The 14,657-nt window shown below is 32.7% G+C and overlaps 1 protein-coding gene across 3 annotated transcripts in view; it reads left to right on the forward strand.

Moving 5' to 3' along the window:
* Nucleotides 1-14,657, forward strand: part of esn (espinas) — a 348,528-nt gene that overhangs the window by 277,828 nt on the left and 56,043 nt on the right. For all 3 annotated transcript variants that reach the window (XM_075312340.1, XM_075312339.1, XM_075312338.1), the window contains one exon: nt 3,529-4,222. In XM_075312340.1, coding sequence (XP_075168455.1) covers nt 3,650-4,222 — 573 coding nt within the window. In that variant the 5' untranslated portion in view covers nt 3,529-3,649. The remainder of the gene's footprint in view (nt 1-3,528; nt 4,223-14,657) is intronic.

The following is a 14,657-nucleotide window of genomic DNA, read 5'->3' on the forward strand; positions in this document are numbered from 1 at the left end:
TCTGTCTGTGAATACATTTTTGTAATCAAAATCTAGGTCGCAATTTTAGTCCAATCGACTTCAAATTTGACACAAGTATGTGTTTTAGGTCAGAATCGATTTTAAATCTTTCGCCCGGTATATACTAATACGGTTCCAGAAGCCAGAATTTCAGCCTGATTTGCTTTAAATTGTGCACAAGGAGTGCAATTGATAGTGTCGCAAACGGCTCCGAATTTGGTTAAAATTGGTTCAGATTTATACATAGCTCCGACATATATATTTCACCCGATATGCACATATATGGCCTCAGAAGCTAGAGATTTACCCTGGGTTGCTTTAAATTTTGTACAGGGAGTAAAATTAATATTGTAACTTTGCATGCCGAATTTGGTTGAAATCGATTCATATTTAGATTTAGCTCCCCTATATATGTTTTTCTGATTTCGGCAAAAATTACCAAAATATGGTATCACAAATGTGGATCTACAAAGTGTTGCAGGGTATAATATAGTCGGCCCCGCCCGACTTTAGACTTTCCTTATTTTTTTTGGTTTTTTTTTTCAAAAATGTCTTAAAAATAATCTAATTAGTTTTTTTTTCTTGTCATCAAGTTTTCAATTCAGTCTTTTTGCCCTCACAGTTAAGTGATTTGTTTTAAAAATAGGCAATATTACACCAAAGGAAACATTTTGGACTAAGTTTAACTTGTTTTTAGTAATTCTGAAAAATTCTTTAAAATTAACCCTTTCACTACCGATGTCCACTTAGAAGGACATTCAAAAAATACACCAAATTCTATTTTCCCACTTAGTTTAGATTTATTTCTCAATGTTATTCTAAAGTAGAGGCTTTAATCTAAATAAGCTATAAATATTGTGCATATTGGTGAGGTCTAAAATACATTTTTATAAACTTCTTTAACAATAAACGAAAAATACGAAAATTTGAGACAATTTTTGTACTGTATATTTCTATTAAATGGATATTTATACAAAAACTATAGCTGATACTTTTACGTTTTTTTTTATATTTTTTCTCACACTTTGAAAGATATTATGGGCCAAATAGCGCTTATTTTCCTAAGGTCATTATTCAGAAATCAAGTTTTCAAAACAAACTCATACATCTCTTGAAGTAATTGAGGTAGGTTTTCAAAATTACAATTTTTGTTCTACATGCTGTTAAAAGATGATTCGGTCAAAATTTGGTCAATGGAAAACGCGTGTAAATCGGTGAATTTGTTTATTTAAAAAATCAAATTAAATTTCTTTTTCAAGTTCAATTAGTATAAAATTCAGGAAAAATATTCAGTTAGGCTTTCGCTTTTCCAAATCCGAATTGCCGGGCCTCACGCTTGACACCTGCCATCAGATTTTGTACAGCCACCTTGTCCACCTTCTTCGCCGCAGAAAGCCAGTTTGCCTTGATCTGCTGCTCGTCCTTAGCAGTTTTTTTGGTCTTCTTTAGGTTCCGCTTGACAATAGCCCAGTATTTCTCAATTGGGCGGAGCTCTGGCGTGTTGGGCGTGTTGGGAACCACCTGCACGTTGTTGGCAGCGTACCACTCCATGGCCTTTTTACCGTAATGGCAAGATGCCAAATCCGGCCAAAACAGTACGGAACAACCGTGTTTCTTCAGTAAAGGCAGCAGACGTTTATTCAAACACTCTTTCACGTAAATTTCTTGGTTGACAGTCCCGGAAACTATGAAAATGCTGCTTTTCAAGCCACAGGTACAGATGGGTTGCCAAACCAGATATTTCTTTGCGAACTTTGACAGTTTTATGTGCTTGAAAATATCTGCTACTTTTCCCCTTCCTTTTGCCGTATAAACTCCTGTCCCGGAAGCTGCTTGTAGTCGGGTTTGACGTAGGTTTCGTCGTCCATTACCACGCAGTCAAACTTCGTCAGCATCGTCGTGTACAGCCTCCGGGATCGCGCTTTGGCCGTCGTATTTTGTTTATCTTCGCTATTTGGAGTCACTACCTTCTTGTAAGTCGATAGTCCGGCTCGTTTTTTGGCTCGATGCACGGTTGTAGACGATACACCCAGCTTATTTGCGGCATCTCGGAGAGAGAGGTTAGGGTTTCGCTTGAAACTACCGGCAACTCTCTTTGTCGTCTCAGCGGCTTCCGGTTTTCGATTTCCCCCCGATCCAGGCTTCCTGGCTGTCGACAAACGTTTCCCAAACACTTTAATTACATTTGTAACGGTTGATTTGGCAACTTTTAGCGATTTTGGCAGCTTTGCGTGCGAGTAGCTCGGATTTTCGCGATGTGCGAGCAAAATTTTGATTTTTTTTTTTTTTTGAAAGGGTTAATTAAATTATATTTAAGTTTGTTGACTTTTTGTAAGCAAAAACGCGTTCGAAAATAAGGAGACCTTTTTCAACACTTTATTTTAAAGGAGTGTTTTACTAGAAACATAGCATAATTTCTACTTGAAGTCGGGTGTGAATTTAAGATTTCCTTAACTCCTTTTTAAAGGATTTTTATTGCACATGAAGAAAAATGTTGGAAAAACGAATAAATTAAATTAGTTTTCTAGAATAAAGTACGCAGAACTTAAATTTAAAACATAATTTTTGGCCGGGAATCAATACCAAAATTACTAGTATTAAAAATCGGGCATGCGTTTTGTCAGTGTAGTCTAAGGGCCATTGAATTACGTTTATTTTCTGAGAATAGAAGTGTTCTTTTCTGTTAATGCTGTTAGTTTAACAATTTTATTCAACCAATAGAAAATTTAGAAATTTAACCTTTTCACTACCGATGTCCACTTAGAAGGACATTCGAAGAAGCCACCAAACTCTATTTTCCCACTTAGTTTCGATTTATTTCTCGATGTTATTTTAAAGTATAGGCTTTAATCAAAATAAGCTATAAATATTTTCTATATTGGAGAGCACTAAAATACATTTCTATAAACTTCTTTAACATTAAACGAAAAATATGAAAATTTGAGACAATTTTTCTACTGTATGTCTCTAGTAAATGGACGTTTATACCAAAACTATAGCTGATACTTTTCGGGATCCTTTGTGTATTTTTTCTAACACTTTGAAAGATATTATAGGCCAAATAGCGCTTCTTTTCGTAAGGCCACTTGGTTACAATTCAAGAATCAAGTTTTCAGAACAAGCTCATATAGCTCTTGAAGTAACTGAGGTAGGATCTCAAATTGACAATTTTTGTTTTACATGCTGTTGGTACTAGTAAAAACAGAAAAAATTAAAGTTTTTAACTTTAGGTTTATTTCGGTAGTGAAAGGGTTAAACAAATGGAAATAAACATGTAAAAACGGATTTCATTTCCCCCGAATCTTAAATTTTATATGAAACCCCTACTCTGATGGCTGATTGTGCATTTTATCTTACAAATTCAGCTAAGTATAGGTTTTGCTTTTGTAAACCCATTGAAATTTATGTGGGAAGGTAGATACCTTGCTCCTATCCAATGTTGTTGCGCCCTTAAAAATCATATTAATCTTTGCGATTATTCCATTTATGTGATGTTTAATTTTCTGGTTATCCCTTCTACCATTGCAGAGCCTCATCAAAGACATTAGCCAAGGATAGGTGTACAACAGCATCATCATTATTACCACCAAAGCCACGACCATCTGCCACAACAAAAAAGGCTCATCACGAGTTGTTGGCCGAGGTCATTATGCAACAGCCCAGTGATTATTATACACAAACCGAAAGTGAACTCTTACAATTGGAGGCAGCCGGAGTACACTTGCCGGCCTATCAATTGCAGGCTGAATGCAATCTAACTCAACTCACACAGCAGCAACCTCAGCAACAGCAGCAGCTTCATAAGCAATCGAAGCCACAGGATCAATTCCACCACCACCACCACCACAACCAGCATCATAGTTTGCCTCCAAATTTGAATAATAACGACCGCTCCACACCCACCTCATCATCAAATGCCACACCCACACCCAGCAGCACAAGTCACCTTGATCCAGCGTCAGGTAGCAGCAATGGTTGCGGCAGTCACACAGCCCCATCAACACATTTTATGGGGCCCCCGCAGCGTCGCCACTGCCAGCCGCCCACTAATCTGCCGCTCAGCTCGATCACATCGCCCCTGCGTGCCAACTACAAGACGACAGCCTATTTACACAGTCATCATCAGCAATTAGAATTTCAGCGTAATTCGCAATCCGACGATGATAGTGGCTGTGCCTTGGAAGAGTACACATGGGTACCACCAGGTCTAAGACCTGACCAGGTAAGCTTAAATATCCATAATGTTTGCATCTTAACGACATTTATTATGGTGAGGATACATGAATGGATGGCTTGGAATTTATTGGGCGGCGAATGAGATGAGCATTTTGTTTCCCATACATCTGTGTGGTATTTAGCCATGGGGGCATTGGGTGCATTAGCGCATTACAATTCATAATGAATTAGCATTCGAAGTGGTTTCTTCGTGCGGAATGTCCTTTTGGTGGCAATTAAGTTTATAACTGCAAGTTGTAAATTTGATATCCATCTGTTTTCTTACGTAGATGTTTGTTCTGAGGAATAATCGAAGAGCATAATGAATGATGATTGCCCCATTTACATTCAGAAGATTCGGGAATTCTTAAACCGAATAACGTCTATCAGGGTATGGATCCATGTGCACTAAGGAAAATTGTTACATGGATACAAACATGTTGACATTCAATTAAGGACTTTTGCTTTTGATTCGGAGCCAAAGATGTTACTTCTTTAAAACAAAGGCACATTTTTAGGAAGCTACCAAGCTTTAAATCAAGACATATTTCTTTTATTGAATATTCCATATCGTTTTGCGATATTCACAAATAAATAAATGCCAAACTATAACAGATACTTCATAATAATTTTTTTTAAATTGAAGAATAAAAATTTAAACTAAAAAGTCAAAATACTCAAATTAAATCTCAGCCTAAAAATTTAAATTTTTTAATTTTATTATATATTATTTTTTTTTATTATATTTGATATTTTTGATATTTGTTTATATCAAGTAACTTTGCCTTAAGCCATGCGGCTTTAAAGGAGGCACAAAAATTTCAAACATTATTTTTTTATATTGTATGACAAAAATGTCACTGCAACGATCATAAACTCTATTCAAATTAAAATTACTTTATTTTGGAGAAATTTGCCGTTAATATTGTGGAAATTATGTTCCTACAACTTAGGTTGCCCAATCTATTGTACCTTTCGTCTTAGATGGTAATAAACCACCATTTCTGTTTAGATTCCATAAGAAATCTTAAATTACTCAAGGATAACGAGGAATGTAGATGCTATTGAGCTCTATTATGTTATCGATCTAGCTATATTTTTAATTTTTTACATTTTATTGTTAACAAGTAAAGAAAGTCTAAAGACGGGACGAACTACAATATACCCTCCCCCACTTTGATCTACTTTTAGATACCATTAGGTTAGGTTAGGTTAGGTTATGTGGCAGCCCGATGTATCAGGCTCACTTAGACTATTCAGTCCATTGTGATAGCACAGTGGTGAACTTCTTTCTTATCACTGAGTGCTGCCCGATTCCATGTTAACCTCAATGACAAGGGACCTCCTTTTTATAGTCGAGTCCGAACGGCGTTCCACATTCCAGTGGAACAACATAGAGAAACTTTGAAACCCTCAGAAATGTCACCAGCATAACTGAGGTGGGATAATCCACCGCTGAAAAACTTTTTGGTGTTCGGTCGTACCAGGAATCGAACCCACGACCTTGTGTATGCAAGGCGGGCATGCTAACCATTGCACCACGGTGGCTCCCATGATACCATTCCTAATCCTTCCAATTTGTTGGGTGCTATTTATAAAAGTTTATGATCCCACATACCTATATTTAAGTCTGACCCGATTTGGACAAAAAATTGTTAGACTTGAACAAAATTTCTACACTCAAAACAAAGTGAAACCTATATTTCACTAAAGCCAATTTATTTATTTATTTATTTATTAAACTTATAGTAAAAATAAGAATAATAGAGAAAAATCTAGCACTAGCTACTTAGGCTATCAGCTAATTTAACTTTATTTTAGTTCATGGAATTTTAATGTTAGGAAAACGTTTCATTAATTCTAATAACTTTTTGCGTACGTTAGTTAAATGAACTATAAAACGGGAAAAATTATAAACAAATGAAGCTCAAAGATTTACTAAATTCGTACTTCTCACAAAATAGTTCATTATTTATTTAAATTTGAAAATTTTACTACAAATGCGTCCATCATGAACTAAAGACATTCTTGCAATTTTAAACTTCAATTTTTTCCTTCAACCTACAAAATTTTCTTTAACAAGTGCAGAAATCTTATTATGTCTAATAAATTTTCTTGAATTTGTCGAAAAATATTTACTTATTTTTATGATGTCGGCGTGATGTCAGCGTTTGTAATACTGTTTACTTAAAATTTTCTAAAAATAATTTTAATTTTCCAAAATTAATGCAATTTTTTCTTCATGGTGCGTTCACTGTTTTTTCAGTGTAGCCTTAAATTTTAAATCGGCTAATGCCTTGGGGCTTAGCACAATGTTAATACCAAATATGGGAGATATTTAAAGCTAACGCCATTTTTAAACAACTTCGCAAACGTGCATTTATGATTTATCGGCCGATAGTTATGTATTAGAGTTATAGAAAAAATTTAAGTTATTTTTACAAGTTGTCGTCTTGTAGCGGCGAAGTTAAAAGGAAAATGTGGGTATTTTTGCAAGTTTTCGTCTTGTTTGCCATTTTTACGCAAATGCGAATATGATATACATCCAAATCTGAGTTGATTTCATATGAGTCTAAATCTGAACCGATTTCGAACAAATTTGGCATGCATAGTCAAAATCTTAGTTATATTCCCTGTGCAAAGTTTCACGTACATCGAAGTAAAACTCTGGCTTCTTGGGTCATATAAGTGCATATCGGGCGAATGATATATATTTGACCTATATCTACATCTGAACCAATTTCTGGTTTCTGAGCCCATATGAGTGCATATCGGCACTCATATGGGAGCTATATCTAAATCTTTATTTCCGATTCTGATAAATCTATTTTTTAGGGGCTATAGCAACAAATATTCAATTTTGCCCACATTTGGGCTCAATCAGTCTGGAAAAATAATTATGTAGCTAGTTTCACAACTATACATGTTTCGATATGTTTAAATTATTTACCATTGCATACAAATACATACAGTAAAAAAAAAGTTTACTTGGATCCAAAGATTTTCACCTTCACTTACGGATTTTGGTATTGATTCCGAGCCAAAGATGTGGCTTCTTTTAAATAAAGAAGTTTTTTAGTGACCTATCTGGCTATAAATTTAGGACCAATAAAATTAAAATTAGGATGTAGATCTCATTTATCAAATTTTCATTCTCTTTTCGAGTTTTATTAACAAAGGTACTCACACACAAAAAATTTTTTCTCTGATTCAATCACCAAATTAATTGATCCAATTAATTTTTTAATTGAAATGTCTTCAATCACAAAAATGATAGTATCAATCACAGTTTTAATTCGGCATAGAAAAAATTCTTGATTAAAAAATTAATTGATTTTTTCAGCAAAATTCTATTAATTTTTTAATTGATTCAATTAAAAATTTAATTGATGTTGATTGCAAAACACAATTAATTTATTAATTAAAAAAGGTAACTATTTTTAATTACTTAGTTAGATTGGCTTAGAGTTTTTATTTGGATTAACAAATGATTGTTTGAAATACATTTTTAATTAAAAAAGTAAAAAAAATCAGCACTTTTTTTAACTGAATTAGTCTTCCGAATTTGATTAAAAAGTTAATTGTATCAATTAATTTTTTAATTAAACATTTTAAAAATTTCAATCATTGACTTAATTAACTTAATGTTTCTATCATGATTAAAAAGTTAATTGTATCAATTAATTTATTAATTGAAAAAATTTTCAACTTCAATTAACTTTTTAATTGGAAATATTTTGGTGATATTTTTTTTCTGTGCACGTACAAACAAATGCCGGTTTAAAAATCTAAATTATAACGGATACTTCAAAGTAAAAAATGTTTTCGTAATTCCAAAAAAAAAACTTTAAACCAAAGACGCTAAATCCTCGAAATAAGTCTTGGCCTACATTTGAAGCGTTTTTTTTTAAATCTAAAGTTTCAATATTTCAGTTAATTTAAGGGCAATTTCTTTAAATCAAAAATGTGTTTCCTTACTTTAAGGAAAATTAGCCTTAGTTCAAAGACATGCGGCTTTAACGGAGGGACGCAAATTTACAAACTTTGTGTCCTAAATTTAATGAAAAAAATGTTGAAGCAAAGATTATAAACTTTATTTTAACTAAAATTTCATTATTTTAAAGAAATTTGTCCTTAATATTTTGTAAATTTCGCGTAATGTTTAATATCACGTAAATATTTTTTTCAGTGTAACCTTGAACAATACTTCTGTTTAAAATATGACGCAAAATTACGAAATTATTCGCAATTATTTTTTTTGCACTTTGCATATTCCGTGTGAGATTATGAAACCAACCAATGAACCGATTTGATATTAATTTGGGAAATTGCATTTAAATACTCAAGTATTGGCTTGAAACCAATTCAAAGGTCACTGATCGAATGGGTTAATGATCGGTGTTTAGCATATTTGAATAAATGACATATTCACGAAAAGAGGAAAAGTAGCTCAATTAAATGGATTTTCCAAAGAGTACAGTATTATCAATTCATACCTATTAATGGCTTAAGTAAACATCGTTTGTTTTTGCAAATTTTCACCATTTGGGTTATTCAATACCAGTTGCAGCAGTTCACCAAAGATAATGTGAAACACCCGAACACCATTAACATGATATGCAATTTGCATCCACCACAATGCAACCTATCACTCCCTATCCCAATCATTTTTGTAATAATTTTTCGAATGACATGGGATGACTGGACCATAAATCGAAAGTTTCGCTTGAGTAAACTTATGACCAGGCTATTTTGTTAGGTAGATTTTTTTCTGCATTCGGTCATTCATCTTAGGTCATCATGATGATGATTGGCTTGCTGAGTGCCTACAAAATGCAACACCTCCCTGTGAATTTTATTTATTACCTGTTAAGCATTTCAAGCCACCACAAGCACTTCAAATCTACAGCGAATTCACTCAAGCATTTCAATAAATCATTGATGACCACTTTTGGCAGAAAATGCATCACCGCAACTCCGCAATTCCCCAATCATTATTACAGCTACCAAAACTTAAGAAAAAAAAAAAAAAAAACAATCGACTCCACCGCAAAGCAGCTGCTTCCGTGTCTTACTGATGTTGTTGTGGTTTCCAGTGAATTTCATGGGGTTTGATTCGGTTTTGGATGTGGACGTGTAAAAATCTCTGTTCATTAGAGACAAATTAAAATTGTAACTATTTTGTTCGATTGCATGTCTTGACATCTTAAGCTGGCCAACGAACCATAGAAGAACTGCTGGCAGGGAATGCTTGAGTGATTTGTGTGGCTACTGTGGTTTTTTCCTATACACCCTACGATAGGATAGACAATTCTTCTAAGCTCTTGAATGAAATATTTTTGCTGTAGGAACTTTTACCCATTGGAGAAATTCCAGTTAGAGTAGTAATTTGATACAGGGGAGTTTTATGGAGCACATCGGAATATATCTGTGGTCACAACCCATAATAGTCTAAGTCTATTTTTCAATATTTTCAGTACAGGAGTTTAAAGTTTTGAATCTTCACTGAAAATCAGGAGAAGGTGTTTTTTGGATTACGATTAATTGCCTTCCTAGAAGAGATACAAACATGAAAAATTTAGAGCAAATAAATTTAAATACGCTGAATAACTCAATTGTGTCCTAACTCTAGTTAGGCTGTTAAGGGTTGTGACCACAGATATAACAAAAATCGAATTTGGTCTCTTGGTGGCAGTAAACCTATAAAACCATACGGAGTTGTAGACACGTTAAGTTTCTACAAGATCAGGGAATTGCTTCATTGTGTGTCTCATTCGAAATGGTTACTGAAATTTCTAGATAAACAGCTACAAACTTGAATCGCCAGACCTTCACCTTTTCTAGCAAGGCTGGTCTGATCCCCGGGTAAAATATTTGCAATATAAGTTCCCTACACGAAAACGGTCATAGACTTCCGCCAATATCATAACAAAATGGCTAAAGATCGTTTAAGAAATGTGACCTTTATATTATTAATAACTATTTGTCCATCTAACACGGACAGACAAAGGGACGGATGGATAAAATCTAAAGTCGAGAAAAGTCATATATGACTCATGATACTTTACTCTAGATCCAGCTTTTAAAAATTCTGTTCAACAATGAATAGAATGACGGACACCAGACTTATAATATTAATTTCATGATGTAGTCCACTGTAATGAACTCAATCTTTTCTTTATTGGTATCTTTCTCACATACCCAATAAAGTTTTGGAGTTTGTGCTTTAAGCGAAAGCGTACTTAATTGCACTTCATGCCATTTACGGTCATTTCAATCAATAATTGTTAATGCGTCAGCTTCAGCCACCTGAGAGAAAGGTACCATTAACAAAATTATTTCCACAATTCGTAAAACTATTGGACAAAATACTTGCATTACGAAACGGGTGCACTATAGCAATAATGGAGATATGGTGCTGATAACAGCTTAACAATGCACATCTGTTTCATGGATGATTGAAAAAATATGGCCTTAGTAATAAGTTGGGTTATTTTTAACATAAAATAAAGTAAATATCATAACTAAATAATGCAAAAACATTAATTGCCAAAAAATGTTTTAAAAATGATATTATAAAATGTAATTATATGAAATTAAAGTAATTCAAGTCATAAGTTATTTAAATATTTATTATGCAAAGTATTTATTACAAGATAAAGAAAAAACTAACGTAGCATTAGCTGCTAAACCCATAAACTAAAATTTAAATATGCTTTAAACAGTTTTGCTAAATTACGTCCAAGTATAATGTATTTAATTGATCAATTTATTTGAGTAGTTTGATGTAAATAAAATTATAATGCTTTCTACTGCTGGATTAACTAAAAAATAAGTATACTTTATTCAAGAAAATTTAATACAATTCACTTTTTTCATTTTATTGTTTGGGTTTATACCCTCCACCATAGGATGGGGGGTATATTAACTTTTTCATTCCGTGTGTAACACATAGAAATATTGCTCTAAGACCCCATAAAGTATATATATTCTGGGTCGTGGTGAAATTCTGAGTCGATCTGAGCATGTCCGTCCGTCCGTCCATCCGTCCGTCCGTCTGTTGAAATCACGCGAACTTGAGAAGGAAACAAGCTATCGACTTGAAACTTGGCACAAGTAGTTGTTGTTGATGTAGGTCGGATGGTATTGAAAATAGGCCATATCGGTCCACTTTTACGTATAGCTCCCATATAAACGGACCCCCAAATTTGGCTTGCTATTGCTCTAAGAGAAGCAAATTTCTTCCGATCCGAAATTTGGTACATGGTGTTAGTATATGGTCTCTAACAACCATGCAAAAATTGGTCCATATCGGTCCATAATTATATATAGCCCCCATATAAATCGATCCCCAGATTTGTCCTCCGGAGCCTCTTGGAGGAGCAAAATTCATCCGATCCGGTTGAAATTTGGAACGTGGTGTTAGTATAAGGCCGCTAATAACCATGCCAAAATTGGTCCATATCGGTCTATAGTTATATATAGGCGATCCCACAAAAATTGGTCCTTATCGGTCCTTAAGGACCAAAAATTGGTCCTTATCGGTTCATAATCATGGTTGCCACTCGAGAAAAAATAATCTACCAAAATTTTATTTTTATAGAAAACATTGTCAAAATGTTATTTCTATAGAAAATTTTGTAAAAATTTTATTTCTATGGAAAATTTTGTCAAAATTTTATTTCTATAGAACATTTTGTCAAAATTTTATTTTTATAGAAAATTTGTTTCAAATTTTACTTCTATAGGAAATGTTGTCAAAATTTTATTTCTATAGAAACTTTAAACTTAATTATATACGTATTTAATCGGCCTTTTTTAGTTTAATATATACCACGTATGGACTATGTGGTATATATTACGGTGTTAAGAAGTTTTAAGATACTTTGCTCAACCCATGTAATTCGATTGTGGATGACAGTCTTCAGTAGAAGTTTCTACGCAATCGATGGTGGATGGTACATAAGCTTCGGCATGGCCGAACTTACGGCCGTATATACTTGTTTGTTTTTTTTTCATAAAATTTAAACAATAAATTGAATTAAGTTGGCAATTTTAAATGCTAATATAATTGATATGGATCGATGTTATATAATGACAAATTTAGTTTGATATTCTGAAATGAAAATCAATTCAATTTATTACAATTAAATTGAAACAAATTGTAATTAAAATAAAAATAGCTAATCTTAAATTAATCTCAATCATGTTAATGAACATTAAATAAATTAAATTAAATTGCATTAAATTCAGTAATGTAATTGAGTGAAACACAAATTAACTTTAATTACATTCAGAATTTAAATCATCCAATTTTGAATTTAATTTCTATTTAATATAAAATACTGCAATATGCTTTAGCTAATTGATATTAATGGAAACAAAGAAAATTCAATTAATACATTTATTAAAAATATATTAATTCTATCTTCACTTTTTTTTAGATGATTTTATTAGTTTAGCTGTATTAAAATTATGTTTAGAACAACTTCCCAGTTTTTTTTCACTGGGTTATTTATATTTGATTGAGAATAGGATTTGTAGCGATATAATTAAGTTACATATACTGGAAAATGTATTATCGTAAGCTCAAAGATTTCTTGTCCTTAAAATACGAAGAAAAATTTCTCTGATACAAAGTATTTTTAATTGACCAAATTGAGAACAAAATGAAAGCGTTTTGTCCTCAAAGCTAGGTGAGTTGGTTTAAAGTTTGTATCTTTCCACAAAATAAATGTTTCTTTAAACATAAGGCAACCTATCCTAAAAAAAACCTGGAAAAATCTTCAATATTGTAAAAACTGTCTTTAAATTCGAAGAGTTCTGGTAACTTGACTATAAATCTAAAACGCATTAAAAAATACACGAAAAAAAATCACCAAAATTTTTCTAATTAAGAAATTATTTGAAGTTGAAATTTTTTCAATTAATAAATTAATTGTTACAATTAAACTTTTAATCGAGGTAGGAACATTAAGTTAATTAAGACAATGATTGAAGTTTTTAAATTTTAAATTAAAAAATTAATTGATACAATTTTTAATCAAAACCCGAAGACTAGTTCAGTTAAGAATTGTGAAAGTTTTCTTTTTTATTAAAATTTTTTTCAAATAATCAATCTTTTAATCAAACTAAAAACACAAAGTCAGTTAAGAAGGTAATTGAAAATAATTAAGTTCTTAATTAAAAAAATTAATTGGAATTTCATCATGAAATCAATTAATTTTTTAATCAAGTATTTTTGTGACCAATCAAAAATTTGATTGATACTATCATTTTTGTGATTGAAGACATTTCAATTAAAAAATTAATTGGATCAATTAATTTCGTGATGGAATCAGATTTGTTTGTGTGTAGGAGACGTATATCAAAACTGTATTTGTAGTTAAGACAGCATAATTTTTAGTTGAAGTCGAGTTTGAATTTGGAAATTTAATTTGTGGTTTACTCATATGATATGATGAAGAAGCAGAAAATTTGTTTCCCAGAATTAAATACAATTTTTCATTGCTTTATGTGGAATATTTTTTACGAAATGAACTTGGGCTACAATATAATTTCCGAATATCTCCATCATCAATCCTTCCTCATTGATTAGGAAAATTAATCACATATTGGTCGGACCCACCGAGTGTTCCCAAAATGGTACATAAATATTCCAAAAAGCTCTTTATATTTATGGTTTCCTATTAATCAGTTGTACCGCCCAATAAGAGCAAATCGAATGAAAATAAGTGAACACCAATCGCATTTTAAAATGCTTTACAAGCTGCCTTCAAATTTTGGAAATAATCCCCACAAAAGGGGATGGATGTAATTGCTCGTATGTGGTTGTAAGTGCAGATACCATACAGGCATGTGGGAATCTGTTTTATCTCAAAAAATAGAAACAGTTTTAGCATTTCGTCTATTTGGTTTTTTGTTTTTGTTTTGCAAACCGTAACTGGTATCTGCAAGTGCAATTAATAATGTGACTGGTTTGGCCAACTCCCTCAACCACCCAGCTGTAACTTCGTAGCACTTACGACCGTTGAACGAATTGCACTCACTTGGTCCAATACTACATGAGGCCACAATCCCCCTGCACCAATACAAACTCACCACTGATGGCACACACACAAACACACAATCTATATCAGGGTAACATAACCCAGACCTGAAAACTGCAATAAATTTTCTCAACTACAACACAATCTGTTAGTTTTTCCTGGCGCATGGGGGAAACAGCGATTTGGTGGAATTGTTTATCGCAAAATCCAAACGACCTCTATGGTCATCCAGCCACAAGGAAATTCAGAAACGCACAGTGGGCAAGGAAAAAAATTTTATATTTTATAGAAATGCGTCTTCTATTCTAAGCAAATGCGGATTATTGGCCTCACGACAATATTTTATTTTAAAGGATGATAGGTCAAAATTTGGTCAAGGGAAAACGCGTGTAA

The sequence above is a fragment of the Haematobia irritans genome, chromosome 5, assembly GCF_050003625.1.
Source record: "Haematobia irritans isolate KBUSLIRL chromosome 5, ASM5000362v1, whole genome shotgun sequence".
Taxonomy (NCBI): Eukaryota; Metazoa; Arthropoda; class Insecta; order Diptera; family Muscidae; genus Haematobia; species Haematobia irritans.